This window comes from Cervus elaphus, chromosome 11 (assembly GCF_910594005.1).
Source record: "Cervus elaphus chromosome 11, mCerEla1.1, whole genome shotgun sequence".
In the NCBI taxonomy this organism is placed as follows: Eukaryota; Metazoa; Chordata; class Mammalia; order Artiodactyla; family Cervidae; genus Cervus; species Cervus elaphus.
In genome coordinates, this window is record NC_057825.1 from 7,698,923 (window position 1) to 7,719,673 (window position 20,751).

Consider the following 20,751-nt stretch of genomic DNA (forward strand, 5'->3'; position numbering starts at 1 on the left):
TTGACTAGACTGGAACTCTGTTTCAGCCAGTGCTGTTCATTCAGCCTTTGCCCCAAAGCACTCATCTAAACAGAATATACATTTAAACATTGAGGAGGAAAAAAAAACACCGTCTCAGGAAATACCATCTTAGGTATTCTAGCAATGGCTTTCTAGGGGACCCTGGTTCCTTATTGCCCACTAGTCTAGGATTGTCTGGAGAAGGGAATGGCAACCCACTCCAGTATTCTTGCCTGGAAAAATCCCATGGACAGAGGAGCCTGGCAAGCTACAGTCTGGAGGTGGTTTAATCACTAAGCCGGGCTACAGTCTATGGGGTCACAAAGAGCCAAACAGCCAGACTGAGCAACCAACACTAGGGTTGTAGCTCCAATACTTTGGCCACCTGATGGGAAGAGCTGACTCACTGGTAAAGACCCTGATGCTGGGAAAGACTGGAGGGCAGCAGAGGATGAAATGGTTAGATAGTATTACTGACCAAATGGATTTAAGCAAACTCCAGGAGATAGTGAAGGACAGGGAAGCATGGAGTGCTGCAGTCCATGGGGTCACAGGCAGTTGGACACGACTGAGGGACTGAGTAACATAGGGTTGTTCAGCCAATCTCTGTCATCCTATGCTCAGCAGCACCTTTTGCCATGACTTCACTGGAAGGAGCCTCCTCCACGGGGCCAGAAGTGAATAAGGGTCAAATATTGAAGGTGGCTTATTGCTGACTTTGAAGAGGTGCTTTCATAGGAGAAACCATGTCAGTTCCTCTTTGACCAATTCCTTCACAGTGAATGGAAAGTGAAATGTGGCATAACATGGGCAATCCTGGGATAGTCCTGCAATGGGAAATCAACCAAATTACGAACAAATGCAAAAGCAACATGGTTCAGTGGGAGAAATGATGACTTCATAATCAGAGCCAAGTGACACTTTTACATATATACAAATCAGAGTTGTTGAAGGCTAGACAAATATTTAACACCTAGTACACTAGGAGGTACATGGTAGACTCTCAGGCGGGGTTTATTGAGGTGCCCTTAGCTGAATGTTGATGCTAAAAAATAAGAGGTTACCACAGCACCTGAATTATGTAGAACTCGATTTTTCAAGTTTGCGTTCAAGTGTTTCATTGCTTTGTGGCCACTGAAGTAAAAAGGGGTTCCAAAGTAGAATACATCCACCTTTCCTAACGAACCCCAGGCTGGACAAACCTACAGCCCTCAGCTGATGGCTAAGTATAAAGAGATAGCTGCATCTTACCTAGATGTCTGATGGGTGATGGTATTTCATAAAATCATTAATTCTTAGGAAAACTGAAGTTCACATTTAACATCCAGTGGATAGTGAACAGCCCAAAACAATTCTGGCTAATGAACTATTAAATTGTGTAACATCAAAAAAATAAAATAAAGTTGTGTTACATCAACTTGAAAGGAATGGTCCCAGCAGGATACATAAGTGCACATCTACCCCTTTCTATATCTCTTTTTCCTTCTGGGTATGGCAGACATCACTCCACCTACATTTAGATTTACCTCCCTTAGATTTGCATCTGAGCATGCAATGTCACTAACTAATCAAGTTGGCACACACCCTCCACTTCCTATTCTCCTCACAAAACTGTAGTCCCTTTCCCCTCAAGATTCATTAAAAATAGAACTTGTAAATCTCCATTAAATACAGCCACGCACACAAAATTTGACTTTTGCTATGGTGAGGGATAGACTTTTCAAAATAAGCTGTTGTCCTTTTAAACAACTGAAATAATTTGCTATATACTCGTCTCCTAGAGTCTGTCTCAATCTTCACGAAATCCTGAACATCGTTCTTTTCCCCAAATAATTCCACTCTTGCAATAACTAGGGTTTTATAGCAAAACCTAACAAAAAGGCAGAAAAACCAAATTTGTTTATGAGCTCAAGTGAAACCATGAAACCAGATGTGTCATCAAACAGTAATGATAAAGATTACTAAATTAATTCAGAAACACAAGTATACATTCATCCAAAGCCTGCAAACAGCTAACACATTTGTGAAGCAGGTCAGATGTTAAAGCAAATTTGTCAGCCTAACATTTAGGTTAGGGTCACCAGCTGCATTTCAGAGCCACTTGCTTGAAATCATAAGGACCTGTCATGGCGGTCAGACCACCTCAACCGCAGAGAATCCTTGAAATTTTTAAATGTAAAACACATAAGCTACTGTCCTCTATGTCCCAATTCATGTAGCTATTAAGCTCTCCTCATAAGCAGAGTATGGCACAGCTTGGCAAGTAAATGTCCCAGAGAAACTACCGTAACAAGCACTTTTTGTTTACATGTCCTTGTACGGAAGGAGCTTTGAGCCATTCACCTGGTAGTTTTCAAAACATATCTAAGGGCCTGCCCAAAAACTCTCCTTGCAGTTGGGAACAATGCAGACTACACTGTTTGCCCCTTCTGCCTTCTCACAGTCTAGCACTCCATTAGGCACAAGAGAATCTAAAGGGTAGTCTCAGTAATCTGGAAGAAATTCCCTTTAAGGGGTCTTATCTTTTGAGCACATCCCCCACAATTAACATAGTAGTTTCATTAAGTAACCTAACAGCACCAGCATACAAAAACCAGTTTTGGTTAAGATGTCTTTGTGAAACATAAATCAGTTATTACTTCATGAATATTGTTTCAAGTGACCACTGTTTTCTTTTCTCTAGCGAAAAGCCCTTCACATGTTGAGACCTCAAAATCAAAAGACTGAATCCCCTCAGGAATTGACTACCTTTCAGATAACAGTTAATTTGTCCACTTCCAAACATACCTTTCCATGTAGATGTATGCACCTATGCTATACTTACTGAACTACCTGAAGGGGCAGTTCTCCCCATTTCCCAGTCACATTGAACACAAAAACAAAGCAGAAAAACTAGCTTATCATCTAAATCCAAAAGTAAGTAGTAACATTTCTCTATGAAACAAGGAGAATGACCCCAGTCAAAAAAATCTTTACGTTCCTTTATTGGAGCAAGATTCCTGACCGGTATACAGTGATGTATTTGCTACAGAGACCTGTGCAGAAATTACACACTATCCATCTAGACAGGTTTTTGTTACACTTTGCCTACTGATGGAGTAGTTCCATTTATAAAGTTTTTATACATCAAAAAGCTTTGAATTTGACCCGGCTGTCCATTAATTCATCTCTGAAAAAGCTAAGTGGCATTTAATTTTAGCTACTATATTTTACAGCATTAAAACGCTTATGCATTAGGTAGCTTCTCAAAATGTGATTTATGCACAATGGCATTTAGCAGATAGAGCAGTCCATCATCTCCTTCGGATTCACACAGACAGGTCTCATTGGAGAGCTATTTGCTAAAAAGCTGGTACTTTGAGATAAAAGTACTCCTAACCTGAGTTTCTTACCACCAACATGGACTTCTTACTCTGAAAGCCTGTCTTCTCGGCCACATCTTACAGTGCCAGTGAAGACATGCGAACAATTGCCCTGTGTTAACTCGGCAGAGGAGCACCAGGTCTGTCTGATGGTGGTGGCAGGCACTATTAATATCTAGGTAAATAAAAGCCCGTATTTTGAAATGATTTGAGATACAAATCAAAGGTACAACACATTCAGAACCGAGTTTTCAGCGATCTGGTATCCCCAATGATGTGAAAATTTTCAGAAACTGATGGCAAATTGTACCCATGATGGGTTCCCAGCTATGGAGACATTAATACATTGATTCAAATCCCTTTACTCAATCAACATAGCCCTGAGGTCATCCTGCAAAGTGCGTATCAAAAAATACGAAGATAGGGTGACAAAAAGTTTGACAGTAACATTACACAAGTCAAACTTGGAAAGTCTTATTAAAAGTTTATCTGAGAGAAAAGCATCAAATCCTTTGTGTACACATTTAGTTTTATTGTAACAAAGCAACTTGTACACTTTTAACGTTTAAAACTGAGCATCATCTTTCCTTTCCAGTGAAACAAAAAGAAAAATTTAAAAATAAACAGGAACAAAATTACAATAGAGAATGTCAATTGCAAATAAGATCCTACAGGTTCTGCTGATTCTCCCATCGAGTGGCAGGGCTCAAGTCATCATTAGGAGAGAATTTTATTTTAAAAGTGTCATCTTAAACTGCAAGGATGTCCGTTAAACATCACAATTAAACATGCCAAAGGAGAAGCCATGTTGTCAAAATGCCCACTTAACCCACCCAACATCTCAAACCCACCCTTTGCTGACCTTCTATAACCCCATTTTTTTAAGTTTTTTTTTTCTTTTTTTAAACAAGAGAAAGTAGACAGATACATGTTGGTAAATGCTAACTGTCCATATTCACATAGAGACACAGTGTAATCTCTGAGCCCAATATACAGAGAAAGGAGGAAAAAAGCTAGAATTCTATGCACTACTACACAGGGGCCTAGCACCCTCCAGCTTCCAGCAGAGCTAAGGGAGCAGAAGGTTTTTCTTTTTTTCCCACAGAGCATGGTGGTGTTGATTCCATAGTTTTTGTTGAGACAGGAAGGGATAAAAATGAATTTGAAACAGAAAGGGGTAGAGATTCTTTTCCCACTGAATTCTGCTCAAGATATTTCCCCCCTCCCCAAATAAGTTGTGAACCATGGTATAAAGGAGAAAAGAGACCTCAAAAACAGGGCGACTGAGCACAAGAGGAGGAAAAAAAAAAAAAAAAAAAGACTGCAACTTGCTCCCAGGGACTGGAGAAAATTAAAAAAGGTTGGAATCCATCAGTGTTCCATTAGTCATCTTCTCCTTCATCTTCCTGTAAGAAAAAAAAGCAGGCAGTTAATCTTTAGGATTAATTCTAAGGTCAGTCCCCAATATTCACATGGACCATGATGGACCCCACAGAACATGATGACATGCCAGGGGAAATGAATTTTATGAACCTCCACAGTGGTCCCTTGGTATGTGTGAGGGATGGTTCAAAACCTCCTCCACATATAAAAATCCTCAGGGGAGGCTCCCTAGTAGTTCAGTGGTTAAGACTCCATGCTTCCATTGCAAGAAGCACAGGTTCAGTTCCTGGTTGGGGAGCTCAGATCCCACATACAGCTCATCGAAGCCAATACAAATTTTCAAAACACAACACAACCCTCTGAATGCTCAAGTCCTTTAAACAAAAGGGCACAGTACTTTCATGCAACCTACTCACATTCTCCCATGTACTTTAAATTATCCCAGATTAGTTGTAATATTACACTGTAAATAGTTGTGAATACAATGTAAAATAGTTGCCAACACTCAGCAAATTCAAGTTCTGCTTTTTGGAACTTTCGACAATTAAAAGAACAACGTCAGCTGTTGGTTGAATCTGAAGAATGGGAACCAATAGATACAATCAATATGAAGGGCCAACTATAGACCAGTCTGCATCAACTACTTTTTTCCCCCTCAGGCCACGTAGCTCACAGAATCTCAGTTTCTTGACCAGGGATCAAACCTGCACCCTAGCAGTTAAGAGTGCTGAATCCTACCCACTGGACCAGAGAATTTCCCAGTCTGCATCCCAATCTGATTTTTGAAAGACCTAGCGACGTTTCAGATGTATTAACTTCCAGCACTAAGCAAATCAGACATCTTTCAGACCAAGTAATCAAGCCAAACCTAATCCATCTCAATCTGACTCGAAAAATTTTATAATGGCTTGTCCAAAACATGCCTATTTTTGTTATTTGGGAGATTTGTCAGAATTTGGGCAGTTGTAATGTCCACAGTGCTTTCACTGAGTACTGGCTAGGGAATGACATAACTGACTAGTCATAAAAACTAACCACAAAAGTAGAACTAATTAAATCAGTGATACTTATCAAAATTTCCTTCAATCCTGGACAAAACAACCTATCCTTTTTACACATCTCCCCACAACTAGTTGAATCAGTTTCACTACACAATATATGTAATCTCCAAAGTAACATGGTGAATTCTTTGAAGATTATCTGTTTGGATTTAACCAAATCTTTTTACCTCTCCTTCCTCCCCCTCATCATCATCTTCATCTTCTTCACCTTCATCCTCATCCCCTTCTTCATCAATATCTTCCAATCCTTCCTCCTCTTCATCATCGTCGTCATCCTCTTCTCCTTCCCCTTCCTCATCATCCATGTCAGGAACCTAGGGAAAAACCAAAACCAAAGGTTACCTTAAGAACTCACTTTCAAACAAATGAAACAAGTACAACCTTGAATAAAAGAAGATTCTGAACTCACCAAGTAGTACTGTAACGGATTTGGCCAAATATCATCTTTGATGACCTCTCCTAATTCATCTGCACCTGCATCAGAATGATCAGTAAACCAGGTGAAGAAGCTTTCTGGTTCCTCATGCTGTCTCTTCCTGCTGGCTTTATTCTGTGTTTGACTTGATCGTTTCGTCAAATCCTAAATGAAGATGGAAGAACTTATGATATACAGGCTCTCCATACCTTGTCTCTACAACTTAAATAAGGTTTTAACCCAAAAGCAGAGCAAAATCTAGACATTATATGATCTACACTATTGTTCTTATGTGAAATTATAAAAAGTACAGTTAATAAAGAGAAGAAACCTTAGGATTCTAAGTCTGCAAAGAATGCTGTCAAATTTTTATGCCAACCTTTTCTTGAAAGTTACTGTCTAGATTTGGCTTTTTAATACATATAAAATTAGTTCTACTTCAACAACCAGTATCTTGAGACAGTATGACTTAAAGTATTTATGTTTACTACTTAAATGCAGACAGAAATAGGTTTTGGCAAACAAAGCCACAGTGTAAAATTCAAAATGATTTAAGTCCATGTCTACAAAAACTTGCTTCATTAACTTGTAAGACCATAAGCTATTGTACTTGGCTTTAACACAGATCTTTTTATTTTAAGGATCTGCATTTAACACATCACCAAAACACCAAGTATTAGCTAAATGGTTCAACTAAATCAAACTCTACAAAATATTAATGCAGAAGTCCTCAAATACCTTTCCAGATTTCCATTTGATTTCAGTGGACTTTGAAGATGGGTCACCACTCTCATTCAGATGAAATTCTTTGGAGAGAATTTTATTTTCGAAGTAAGGGTTTTCATCAAAATACTACAATAAACAATAAGAGAATCAGAAGTCAATACAAATAGCCCTTCTAAACAAAGCTCAAGTTAATTTCCATAGTGACAAATGAGTTACAGATACTTACAAAATCTATTCTGTAACCTGATTTAATGTCTTCAAATTCTGTCACTTCAACTCTTGTCAAATAATGCAGCGCCTCTTCATCCTCCTCCCCAAGCAGTGCAGACACTAGACCCGCATGGAGACCAAGTGATTATACAAACGTACAACTCAGTGATCCCTTTTAAGATTGCCCAAATTTGGTTTCATAAATCCACTATTAACTGAATAACCAAATGGCTCAGAGTCAGAGCCATGTTTTATCAAGTAATTAAACACAACCCCACATTAGCGTATGATCTCTTCTAAATAGAAGGCATTAATTGCAAGCCTCTCCCTCTTTCAACTTCTGCAGGTAACCAACATGTAGGATCAAGTCCTCAACCAAGATCCCTCCCCTTTCCAACAAGTGGACATCCCATATCCTTCAATAATGCCCTGTTATCACATACCTTGTGGATGGTTAACAAATGTTGTTACCCAAAAATTGGGGATTTTGGCGATCAATTCTGACCTCTTCTGAAAAAATGGTTGGCGGAGTTTGTTATATTTCTGTTCTACTTTCAAAATCTCCTCACTGGCTTGTTCATTAAGTCTGAGGCAAATGAAAAGACACGTTGACCAATGATGGTACTTAACAAATACAAAAATGGCTGAGATTAAAATTATTGACTCTTGTTAGCTTTAGAACAATGCAAAGTACCTATTTGTAATAACCAAATCACCTAGATTTTTGCAGCCAAAGACTCAACTGAAAATTGAGATGGCAATCTAAACTGCTTTGCCAACAGGCACTCAGTAACTGACAGTTCTTAAAGTGCCAAAACAGCATTTTGGTAACATTTTATACTTTATCTACTCCATTACTAGGCTAACCTCAATTGTTTCTCTCAAGAAGAAAAAGCTGCCAATCAAGTAACAAAGTTATTAGGCAAGTCAGAGCAACACTAATGCCATAATACTATACTATCAGAAGTCCACACACTGCAACAATTCCTCCCCCTATGAAAGCAATCCCAATCTTTATACAAGGTCAATGTACTTTCATTAGCAACTTTTTGGTGACCTACAAATACATCACAGAAAAAATACCACTGAATCCTAATATTTCCAAGTTATAGTCACCTCCACTTAGCCAGTAGATACAAATTTACCTGGCCATAGTTTCAATGATTACCAAAACATAATCAGGTCAGAAAACTTCAAAGTAAACTGAGAAAAACTTTACCTGTCTATTTCATTTTGTACTTCATCAATATGTTCAATTGCTTCTTGCTGTTCTTTTTCTGCCAAAAAAAAAAAAAAAAAGGTGCATGAAGAAGACTCAATACTAAATTTGAAGATAAATTTAACTAGTTTTCCTTCCTGATGTTAACAGTCTGTGACGTTATATCAATAAAGCTCTTTAAAAAAAACCTGCCTACTACTACTACAAGGCATGCTCTCCACGTGTTCATGCGTGCAGTTGACAAACTCCTTTTCAATTAGAAGAGTGCTCACAAATCATGCTGTTAAGACTACGAAAGAGTAGCTAGAATACGGAAACCCACAACAATATCAAAAATTAGGACACCACCTATCTCCAGGTTGGAAGCACCTTTCATAATACTGAAAATACTGCTCAGTATCGATTACTGTTAAGACATCAGACATGCCTACAAGACGGGGAAGGCCTTAAAACTCCCAACACTGTAAACACTCCAGTTTACCTTCCAACCCCATTTTCAGGCGGGCTGCTCTCAGAGGCAGCCCCACACGGCTTTGGAGCACACTTACAACGCGCAAGCATGCAGTCAGAAACTGAGCCAAAGAGCCGAGAGGAGGAAAGTGGGGGGTGGGGGGTGTGCTAAGGGAAATGTGCCCTTTTGTCGGGTGAAGACCGCAAAACCTATACAAAGCGAAGTGGGCGTGAAGGGGCCGGATCGCGCGGTTCATTTCCGGCAACCAGCCCCGGTTGGGGTAGCCCCCCTGCCGAGAAAAGCCTTTACGGACAAGGCCAAGAGGTTTTGCCAACGAGCCATTGTAAAGACCCTCCTCCGACACCCCGGGGCCGCCGCGCCGGGTTTCTCAGCGCGCTGCCGCCACGGGGTTGGCTACCCCACGTGGGGGCCGGCCCGAGCATCCTCCGAGCTGCCCCGGGGCCGTGGCGCCGCCGGCCGCGTGCTTCCCCGCGCCCCCACCCCGCCCCAGCTCGAGGCCGAGGGCCGCGCCGGGGCCGGCCTCCGGGTTGGGGGTGCGGGGGGCGCCGCCCGAGGGGCCGGGCGCGGAGGGGCCAGCGGGGTGGGGGGGGATAGCCGCGCGAAGGCCCGGGCGCGGGGCCGCGTCCGGCCGCACCATGTGGCGGCGGCGGCTGATGGGAGCGAGGCATCATGGCGGAGCACAATAAAGAGAGGCTTCTCGGGAGGGAGGGAGGGGGAGGAGAGCGAGGGAGGGGGGGGAGAGGAAGGGGGGGTCTCCTCCGCCCGCGCCGAGCAGGCCGCAGCGCCCCCGCCTCGCAGCGCCGTTCGCCGCCGCGGCGCCACCCGGCCCCGGGCCTCGCGCGCACAAAAAAAAAAAAAAAAGGGCGCCGAGGCGCGCGCCGGCCCGTCCGCCCGGCGGGGGCCCCCCCACCTCCCGCCCCGCGCGCCCCGGGCCCCGCCGGCGGCCTGCGGCCGGGCGGACGGCGAAGATGGCGGCGCGGGCCGGCCCCCGCCTCGCCTGTTCCTCACCTGAGGTCTCGTCGGCCCCGTCGTGGTTGGAGTTGAGCTCCTTTTTACTGACTTTGGCCGCCGGCGCCGACATGGTGCTGCTCCGCGGTCGGGGGGGGAGCGGGGAGGGGGAGAGAAGGGAAGGCGAAGGGGGGGGGCGGGCAGCGGCTTCCCCTCACGCCACACGCGCGGGCGCTCGCTCGGTCCGGCCGCCTCCTCCCGGCGCTCTTTCGCTCGCTCGCTGTCCCTCCCCCTGGGCTCGCGCGCGCTGCCCTCGCGGCCTGACGACGAGGGAGGGGCTGTGGTGGGGGGGCGGGCGGCGTGCCGGGCCCCGGCCCGGGCTCCTGCTTACGGAGGGGAGGCAGCGGCGGCGGTGGCGGTGGCGGGCGGGCGGGCGGGCAAGCGGCTAGGCTCCCTCACTCACGCTCCGCGATCCAGCTCGCTGCTCGATCTCCCCGAGCCGCCTCCTCCTCCACCTCCTCCTCCTCACGGCGAGGGGCCGGCGGCAGGGCGCAGGCGCGCCAGGCCTCGCGCGCATGCCCCGCCCCCGGCCGAAGAGGCTCGCGCCGCCTCGTCATTGGCTGAGGGCGCCGGGACCCAGGGGGGGCGGAGCGGCGGCGAGGAGACACAGGGCTTGGCGAAGAGGCGGGAGGAAGGAACGCCGCGACGTACGGGGCCCGGCCCCCCGGCGCCGCGCTCCCCTCCCCCGCTTTCCCCTTCTCCAGTCCGACCCGGGACATTTGCGCGCTACAGGCGCGCGGCGGCCCGAGGGGCGGGGCCTCTCCGGGCTGCGCGCAGGCTCCCGGGCGGGTGCCGTCGCGTGGTAGCTGAAGCGGCTTCCCTCCTCCGCCGGGGGTACGCGGGGAGAGGGGTGCCCGCAGACACCCCCACCAAAAGGGCAGGCCTCGGAGTACCCTGGCTTCAGAATATCCGGCCCAGAAATAAATCCGCCCTGGGTTCACTGGGGCGTCCCTCTTCGCGGGTGAAGCACGGCGGCACCTCCATCCTAATTTACGAGACGGGGAAGCTGCCTTCGGACTCAGGCTTGCCATTGGTAAAGCCCGAAGCTGCCCAGTCCACAGGGCACAGGGCCTTTTCCTGGTTCTTAGTCTCAGCTCTGCCCAGCAGGCTGTGTACACCTGGGCAAGTCGTTTGCCCTCTATGAATAACCTATTTCTGCTAGAAAATTATAAACTTCACAGAAGACTAACAAAGTGGAAGTCCTCTGAAGGCATGGAGGGGCCATATTCATCTGTGGATCCTTTTGGCCCAATTCAGTACGTAATTCACAGAGCTTACAAGAAACCAAACAGAGCGCTACGCGCAAATCCCAGGTAACTGCGCCCGCGTGGCATTGAGGCCAAACAACTGGAAGATGGGGTCGAAAGTGTTCATTTTAAATTTAATTTCACTGTGTCTGAGAGGATCAACAAGGCCTGCTTTAGAGGTCAGGTCCTGAAACACGAAGGCCAAGGCACTTCTATTTCAACTATGTGCTTTCCAAGTAACGTACATGAACTACTCAAGGCTCTACTCTGTCCAGCAGGGCAGATATGGCCAAGACATGGACCGCAGAAGGCTTGAAATCTCTTTGGGTAGTTGTAACCAAAACCAGGGGTTGAATTTTTTGCCTCCCAGGAGTCACATTTTACTATCAGCTCTTAAAGCTCAAGCAGTGCCTTTAATGTTCAAGCTCATCCATTGGTGGGTGACGGATAAATGTTAAATGGCGACAGTTCATGGGTAGAGAAAACAGACGTCTTCTTGGGACTTTCCCCAAAACCCAGAAATTAATCTTTCTCCTCCAAACCCTATTATTCTCAATTAGCTCAATCCATACCTGTCCCAGTTGGAGGCTTTTAAAGGGAAGAATTAGTAGCACCAATAAGAAGCTGGGAAACTTTGACAGGCAGCTGCCAGAAGAGAAAAAAAACACACCAAAAAACCCTGATTGTAGCATTGGCTGACTTCAGTGGTGTATGAATACTCTCACCAAGGCAAATTTCCTGCTACCACTTTGATGCCACTGAATAAGAGCTGGAAAGAATACCAGGCTCCAGTGCACTGCTGAAGTATGTAGTATGGGCCACAGACTGTAATAAGTATATGCATTTGCTTCTTTTTTAATCCTCACAAAATACAAGATAGGTATTAATATCCTCATTTCACGGATGAACTCAACTTTTTTGATACATGTGGCAGAACCGAGGCTAATGAAGAACAAAACCCCTGCCCTAAGGACAGAGTTTTTGACAAACTACAGTAAGTGGTGGGCTTTCCCAGGTGGCTCAGTGGTAAAGAATCTACCTGCCAAGCAGGAGACGTGGGTTTGATCCCTGGGTCAGGAAGATTCCCTGAGGAAGGAAATGACAACCCACTCCAGTATTCTTGCCTGGGAAATCCAATGAACTGAGGAGCCTGGTGGGCTAGAGTCCAAGGGGTTGTGAAGATCTGGACACAAGTGAGCATGTGCATGCACGTGCGCGTGCACACACACAAACACACCTACAAACAAAACAATGCTTACCCTAAGTCAGTGTTATGACTCTTCTAATCTATGTTATTTTCTTTAAATGCAGACCACTATCAACTAAAATGATTTCATAACCCACAAGTGGGATGAAAAGACCTGAAAAACACCGTGCTAAAGGCTACTGCTTCCATACTCTAAGCCTGCTCTCACTGCTTGGTACCAGTGACCCAGAGCATCTCCTGAGTACCAGATCTACAGGTGTTTGTCCTGTATGGGCAGTGGCTCCAGGGAGCCTTCCAAACCTTTCTGATTAGGCAATGGGCTTTCAAGGTTTCCATCCCAGCCCTTAGGACCATCCTGTTCTTCCTGACCTTTCCCACAGCACTCCTCAAGATGAATTCACAGAGCACACACTAGGAAGTAGAAGAGAAAGAGAAAGCAAAAAAGGGCAAGAGTTTCAGTAAACAAGGGAGTGGCATGGACACACCAAGAGATAATTCCCCCACTGTGAATTATTCTCCGTGGTCTCGCAGCCTCCAACATCAGGAGCTCTGCGTACTCTCCTTGGCCTCTCACCTCACTCTCAGAATTCTTCTCTCCTCTCCTTCCCAGCTTTCTTTGAAGGAGGAGAACCCCACAACTTAAAGATTGGAACAGTGCAATGCTGGCATTCCCTACAAGACAGCAGTGTCCCAGGATGAACCACCTTGGAGGGACTATGGTTACACCTTGCCATCCCTTCTGGTCCTGTTAATTCTCCCAAGAAGCTAAACAGAAGGCGACCAGAAGGACTCATCCACATTTTGCTGCTCACAAGTGGGAAGGAATTTACTATCCGACTCAAGAGCACTGATTATGAGCCAGTTGCTGTTTTGTGTTTCACTTCCACTTCAGCCTCACAGCAAGCCTAACATAATGTCGAGTCCATTTTACAGAAGAGGCAAGGAGCACGGGTTATGTCGCTTGCCCAACAAGGTCACACAGCTGGACGCAGCCAGGCCACAAACCCTGGCCATCCAGCTTGACCACGCCGGGGTATAATCAGCTGGGCAGGAGGTCTTTGCATCTCATTTGGAAGGGGATTGACAGAGACTCCTTAAACTTGCCACATCACCCAACAAACCCACAGGAGTTCTGCAATGAGGACTCATTATCCAGTGCTCCTTCCACAAGCAAAGTTGGACCTCAGTCAGGTCAGCAAATTAGGAAGATTCTCTGGCTCCGAGTCCCTCCCCTCTGCCCTGGGCCAGCCTGCTGTCACTTCCTGGGGCAGTGCTTTCCTGCCTTCTAGGACCTATCCAAACCCACCCCCACTCCCCAACCCCGCCCCCGGAACGCTCCACCACACCCCGCGACCTATCAGGGAGGCCTCATCACCAGAACAATGCACTTTGTGCTCCACTCCAAGCCCTGTATCTTCAAAACACAGCCCTCACCTCCAAGTTAAGGGTTAATGCGGGGGTGGGGCAGACCAAGAAACCAACAATCACAATGTAAAGGCCAGACTGGGGTGACTCGGGGTGCTGCAGGGTCAGATGGGGGCTCCCGATAGGGGCCACCTGGCAGCTGTGGCTCAAAGAATAGCCCCCAAGGTAACTTTTCAGTAGGAAACTTCAGGAGAAGGAATGCACAGGTGGGGAGACGGGAATGAGCCAGGCAGAGGACTGTGGGTTTTCCAGGCCCCAAGGTGAGAGGAGCCCCAGGAAGTGAACAGGGTAAAGGTGCTGAAGGCCTGAACCAGAAGAGGTCCTCAGAGACCAGGTGGGCAGCGCCCCGGAAGTCTTAGTCCATACCTCGAGGGCAATAGGAAGGCCTGGGAGTCACGTGATCAGCTTTGCAGTGGCTGGAAGGGAGGAGGAGGAAGCCGGAAGCAAGATGAGGAAGAGGTAGCAGTAATCCCGGCCAGAGTTTTGGGCTGGCGGCCACAGCAGGAAAGAGAGGTGGATTGGATCTGATAGCCGTGAAGGAGAGGAGGGGTCACCTACATTTCCACCAGCCTCAGGCTGGCTGCTGGTGCCTTTTAACTAAGAAACAAAAGGAAAGAGTTTGCGGGCTGGAATATAGGTGTGGGGTTACTGCCAGGACTGAACTCACATGCGCTCCAGGCCTCCCACTTTTCACCCCTTCTGGTTCTTTCTAAACGTAAACCTAACCCATGTGCCCCCTGCTGAAAACCCTTCAGGGGAATTTGTAGTCACAGCTCAAAAGGTTTGAGGGGTGGGGGGAAATCAACTAGAAGTCAATCCTTGCAAATCCCTTAAATCTCCAGTAAAATGTGGCGCTGAAACATACCTTCCTTCGGCAAATTTGAAGAAGCAGATGCCTCATCTGGCCTGGAGGCAGGAGTCGGTCTGGCTTTCTTCAGTTTCTTTGCTTGGGGTGGAAGAGAAGACTGGTGTTTGGGGGCCATGCTGGGGAAAAAAAGCCAAGAACCCTCCCAGGAGAAGAAAGAGGAACTGCGAGCTCAGAGAACTGAAGCAGTCCCAGGTGACAGAGGTTTAAATATGCTGGGAATGTGCCTGGAGGGGATATTTACAAGACAATGGGACACACCCCACTCCCACCCAGCCTCCAATCAAAATCAAGTTCTTTTCCTTGCTCTTTACTCTCCAAGGGCTTTCTAGGCCTTGGGTGGGTGGGCAAGGTGTTTTCTTTGGGCAGGGAGCAGTTCTCTTCTTTCTAGGATCCTCTTGGTCTCTTGAAACTCTAGTGACATGTCCCCCAGTCCTTTCTCAATCTTCTCTGGAGGCAGCCCTGCCCTCATTGAGAACTTGGACCTGTCCTCTTCTTTCACTCTGGCCTCCGGAGGGTTTCAGCGTGCTGTTGCCTCACCTCAGCCTGTAACATTCTTAGGTCTCTCCACTCTACTGCCATGTCTGGCTAACTACTTCCCAGGTAGTTAGATCTCAGCTTGGAGGAATAAATGAATGTTAAAGGAATCCAGTCAAAAATTACAAAGGAAGAGCAAAACCAAGTTATCCTTGGTTGCAACTGGGCGAAACCTTAATTCTTTTACATACGATTAGAAGATTAAGATTAAGAAGAACCTGTTGGGACTTCCCTGGTGGTCCAGTGGCTAACACTCCATGCTCCCAATGCAGGGGGCCCAGGTTCGATCCCTGGTCAGGAAACTAGCTCCCACAGGCCTCAACTAAGGATTGGCATGTCACAATTAATGATCCTGAGTGCCACAACTAACACCCAGCACAGTCAAATCAATAGATTAACTAGGGGAAAAAAAAAAAGTTAAAAGAACCTGTAGAAGGCATCTTGTCTGGGGTTCCCCAAACCCAATGTCTTTCAGAGCTTGTCAGGTAATAACTAAGTAAGGAAGCAACTGGAATTCACAGCAGTTGAAGAAAGGTAGGTTGATAAAACCACTCTGGAAAACCATGTGCAACTCTACCAATGCAGAGCAGTTGCACAGCTGGCTGCATGCCCAACAGAAGTGCATACCCGTGTGCACCAATATGCACGACTAATGTGCACAAGAATGTCCATTGTAGCGAGATTCATAATAGTCAAGATCTGGAAAGGATACAGGTGTCTACCAACAGCCGAATAAATAGGTTGTGAGATAAGTACAATGGAATGTGATAAAACTATGAAAGCAAATGAACTACAGCTACAATCCATAATAAGAATGCAGCCTGCAGACAGAATGTTGAGTGAAAGGCACAAGGCACAAAATAGGACAGGCTGTGTGATTCCACTTACATAAAGCAGAAAAATGGGCGAAACTGATCTATGCCATTAGAAGTTCGAATGTGGTTACCTTCGTCCTGGGGAGGGACATTGTCTGAAGTGGGCATTTAGGGCCTTATGGAGTCCTTCCTGGAGATCCAGTTTCTGGATCCGGGGTTTGCTACACCAGTGTGCATGGTTTGTGAACCCCAAGCTGCCATATCTTTGATTCTTCTCAAAAGCAGGCAGAGATACACATTTTTGTATGAAATATCTATTATTTTTGTTCTGTTTGTTCAACCTCTGAGTCATGTCTGCTTCTTCTTGACTCCATGGACTGCAGCACACCAGGCTTCCCTGCCTTTCATTATCTCCTGGAGTTTGGTCAAGCTCATGTCCCTTGAGTTTGTGATACCATCCAACCATCTCAACCTCTAATTAAACTTTTTTTTTAGTTAAACTTTTTAAAACATATTTTGTGGCACTCCCTGGTGGTCCAGTGGCTAAGATTCTGCCTTCCCAGTGCAGGGGATCCAGCTTCAATCCTTAATCAGGGAGCTAGATCCCACGTGCTGCAACCAAGACTCGGCACAGCCAGATAAATAAATATATATTTAAAAAAAAAAAACACTTTGTGAGCCAAATAAAGCCTGTTATCAGGCCACTTGCAGCCTACGAGCCATGAGTTTCCAACCTCTGAGATAGTGCAAATTTTTTTCTTTTTTTCACCAATTAATTACCCTTTTAACAAATCAACATAAATCAGTGATGTCAATACTGATAAAAAGCTGAGCTGTTTTCTGGTGGAAGACTGCACACCACCATCACCATCTCTTGCTCTCCTTCTCTGACAGCCTCTTGGGAACTTTAGGCTTCTTCTAAGACATTTTGGAAGTCTCAAGTGTGTTGGTTTCACAGGTGGGCATACTAAGACCCGAGAGAAGGGATTTACTTAAGGTCATGGGTGGAATAACTGAATGATGGTGAGAACCACAGTTCTGGGGTCACTTTCTCGGAGGGATACACTTTCTAATCAACCTAAGTGTCAGTGTCCACACCTGTAAAATGAGTGATAATAATACTAGCCTCTTTGTTTTAGGATTTTCAAGATAAGGACAGCCAGTCATTTTTTCCCCTGTTTTTACCAAAGAAAGTGTCCTAAAAAAAAACTGTGGAAAACAAAAACTCTCTTTTGATGAAACTGGGAGTCAGCTAACCCCCAAGCCACAGAATAGGTGGCTAGATGGTCAGAGCAGTGGAGAAGGGGCAGGATGTGTGCAAGAAGAGAGGACAGACACCCTAGCTGCAGACTTCTGGAAGTATCAGCAAAGCACAGTTCTGGAAGTTGAGGAGCAAACCCTAAATCCCTTGCTTGTAGCAGCCAGAGGGTGTGTACTAACAGGATTCTGCACTGGCTCAGTTTTTAGAAACAAAGAACAAAGGGGTCAACTAGGAGTAGCAAAAGGAGCTTCTTGAGACCCATATAGACTTCAGCTATCTTGAGGTTCCTTTTTTTTTTTTTAACCCTCCAATCTGAGATCCAAAAGTTTAAAAACACCTTACCTGGAAGATGGCCCCTTAAATAGATACCAGCCCCTTTGGAGGGCAATCTAACCATCAGAGTAACTATCAAAAGTGCAGACGTACATACCCTTGACCCAGAAATTCTCCTAGGTATTTATCTTGTAGGTAAATGAGATGGCACCTGTGCCAGGCAATTCATTGCAACATCATAAAAGTGAAAGATTGGAAACAACCTAATAACTTCTTTTGGCTTCAGGGAACCGAAAGGGGTGACCCCATACAGTGGAGTGAGCTGCAACTGTGGAATCAAATGGGGAATCAGAGCCAGGTGGTGAAGTGAAATAAGCAAAGTCCTACCAAGTAGGTAGTATGTTACCATTTGCATAAAAGGGAGGGTAGGAAAAAAATACACATTCACTTATTTGCCTGTATACCTGTAATAGCTCTTAAAGGACTCCTGTGACCCTGATAACTCGGTCATCCCTGGGGAGGGAACTGGGTGGTGAGAAATGAAAGGACAGGGATAGAGGGAGATGTTTCACTCTTCACCCTGTTGTACATTTTGAACCTTCTGTATCTATGTTGTTTAGTCACTAAGTCGTGTCTGACTCTTTTGCCACCCCATAAACTATAGCCTGCCAGGCTCCTCTGTCCATGGGATTTCCCAGGCAAGAATGCTGGAGTGGGTTGGCATTTCCTTCTCCAGGAGAATCTCCGGATGGAACCCACATCTCATGAATTGGCAGGCGGATTCTTTACCACTGAGCCACCAGGGAAACCCCTATGTATGTATCACATTAAAGCAAAACAAAAGATTATCTGAGCTCTGGTACTTGGAGTCACTTAAATCATCTAAGTACAGCACCTACTCCGTACTTGTCCGTTTAAATTCAAACAGGCAAGACCCCACCTTTCCTTTCCTCAGCAGCTTCCAAAACTTGAACTTCCTGGATTCCCAGAGGTGTTACTAGGCAACTTGTAACTCTGCTCCAGAACTGGCTGCAGAAAAGGTGGCAAGGCAAAAGCCTCCCTCCACCCCACCCAAAAGTTGACAGGATCATGATGTTCCATATCCCTGAGGCCAGGCTGCCTCTGGGAACCAGAATTTTCCAAAACACCCCTAATACCCATACCTGTATGAGAGGATTTCAATAGCATTATTCTTTTAAACCCTCTTATCAACCTTCTAGGACAGTATTATGTCCTTGTTTTACAGATGGGAGAATCAAACCAAATGAAAAATTGACACTCAAAGAATCTTGTCCAAAAATCAAAGGAACAGGGTTAGAAGAGTCAGGATTCAAACAAGCATCTTTCTGGATTTTCTTGGTGGTCCAGTGGTTAAGACTGTGCTTGCAATGCAGGATGCACAGACTGGTCAGAAAACTAAGATCATGCCTTGTGGCATGGGAATAATAATAATAAACAAACAAATCAGTGTCTTGGGCTTCCCTGGTGGCTCAGTGGTAAAGAATCCACCTGCCAATGGGGGAGAGGAAGGTTTGATCCCTGGGTCAGGAAGATCCCCTGGAGAAGGAAATGGTAACCCATTCCAGTATTCTTGCCTGGGAAATCCCATGGACAGAGGAGCCTGGCTACAGTCCAGGGGGTCGAAAAGAGTTGGCTTAGCAAGTGAACAACAGCATTCTTACACCATCTAATGGTCTTTCCATCACTGTGAAAACAAAACAAAACAAAAACCCAGTGTCTTTCTGATTCCTCTGCATCAATGAAGGCCTTAATATGATGCAAATGGGTTACCACCCAGAGCACGATTGCCAGGTGAGCCCAGAACACACCAAGGGTTGTCTACGAGATGGTAGAACCCCAGGCAACCATCTCTGGTCATTTCCTGCTAGATTACCTATCATACTACACAGAAGAGACAGAGATTAAGGCAGTATTTTGTTTTAAATGAGTGCCAGGGCCTGAAGGTATTTGATACCTCTTTCATTGCCTTCTCACTGTGCTCTGGCTCCTTGAAAGTGAAAGTGAAGTCGCTCAGTCGTGTCCGACTCTTTGAGACCCCATGGACTGTAGTCTACCAGGCTCCTCCCTCCATGGGATTCTCCAGGCAAGAATACTGGAGTGGGTTGCCATTTCCTTCTCCAGGGGATCTTCCCGACTCAGGGATCAAACCCTGGTCTCCTGCATTGCAGGCAGATGCTTTAACCTCTGAGCCACGGGGGAAGCCCTGGGCTCTCCTTAGTACTTATTAAAAAGTTCATAGTAGGGAAATCCCTGGTGGCCCATTGGTTAGGATTCAGTACTTTCACTCCCAGGGGTCAGGTGGGGGGCGGGGGTGGGGCTGGCTTTGATCCTGGCTCAGGGAACTAAGGTCTTATGTTGTGTGGCCAAAATAGAAAAAGTTAACGAGAGTATTTGTATTAAAACTTAGAAAATTAAGAGGACTTCCCGGGTGGTCTGTGAGTCTGTTTTGTTAATAAGTTCATTTGTGTTGTATTTCATTTTATTTATATTTAATTAATTAATTGACCTCACTGTGTGATTTACTGGATCTTAGTTTCCCAACCGGGGAGTTTGTGCTGCCACACTCTCTGGGGCCCCCAGCAGTGGAAATGCTGAGTTCTAACCACTGGGACCTCCAGGGAATTCCCTGTGTCGTATTTTAGATTCCATATATAAGTGATTTCATATGATATTTGTCTTTCTCTTTCTGACTCGCTTCACTTTAGTATGGTAATCTCTAGGTCCATCCAGCTTGCTGCAAATGGCACTATTTCATTCTTTTTGTTAATGGCTGGGTAGTATTTCATTGTATGTATATACCACATCTTTATTCATCTGTTGATGGACATTTAGGTTGCTTCCATGTCTTGGCTATCATAAACAGTGCTGCTGTGAACATAGCTGTGCATATATCTTTTCGAATTACAATTTTAGTCAATATATACTGATTTAGTCTCTTTATGAGAAAGCTACAGTTAAGAGTGATGGCAAATGTAAGAACAGATGGGACATAAGCCATCTCTCACTGAGTAACTGAGGTTCATAAGGTTTAATTATGTATCTATGTTTACAATAACAAATAACTGTTTACATATCACTTTTGTTTTCAGTAGAACTGATGCTACAGTTCATAATGTCGACAAAAGAAATACTGGAATTTACATTTTTTTTTTTTTAGTTCTACCAGTTTATTGCCACCAACCCATCTCCCTCCACCCTTGTGCACACATGCTCAGTCATGTAATCCCATGGACTTCAGCCCGCC

General features: G+C 45.5%; 1 protein-coding gene across 2 annotated transcripts; it reads right to left on the bottom strand.

Annotated features, from left to right (window-relative positions):
* Positions 1–3,873: 3,873 nt before the first annotated feature.
* On the bottom strand, positions 3,874–10,360 carry SET (SET nuclear proto-oncogene). 2 transcript variants are annotated; one of them, XM_043916683.1, is made up of 8 exons: positions 9,857–10,360; positions 8,377–8,434; positions 7,601–7,743; positions 7,174–7,277; positions 6,960–7,073; positions 6,216–6,386; positions 5,974–6,120; positions 3,874–4,768 (listed from the first exon to the last, which is right to left on the bottom strand). In XM_043916683.1, the coding sequence occupies exons 1-8, from the start codon at positions 9,927–9,929 to the stop codon at positions 4,745–4,747; spliced, it is 834 nt and encodes a 277-aa protein (XP_043772618.1). In that variant the 5' UTR covers positions 9,930–10,360; the 3' UTR covers positions 3,874–4,744. The 2 variants fall into 2 exon arrangements, with proteins under 2 accessions (XP_043772618.1, XP_043772617.1); XM_043916682.1 differs by lacking the exon at positions 9,857–10,360 and adding an exon at positions 8,858–8,885.
* Between the last annotated feature and the right edge of the window lie 10,391 nt (positions 10,361–20,751).

What these genes read in the sequence shown, in the direction of transcription:
- SET (XM_043916683.1), bottom strand. Translation starts at nt 9,929, where the DNA reads ATGTCGGCGCCGGCGGCCAAAGTCAGTAAAAAGGAGCTCAACTCCAAC. An exon ending in GTACAAAATGAAATAGACAG is followed by an intron (nt 7,744 to 8,376) that starts GTAAAGTTTTTC and finishes CATTTGCCTCAG; the next exon opens with ACTTAATGAACAAGCCAGTG. An exon ending in ATTTGTTAACCATCCACAAG is followed by an intron (nt 7,278 to 7,600) that starts GTATGTGATAAC and finishes ATGCGGGTCTAG; the next exon opens with TGTCTGCACTGCTTGGGGAG.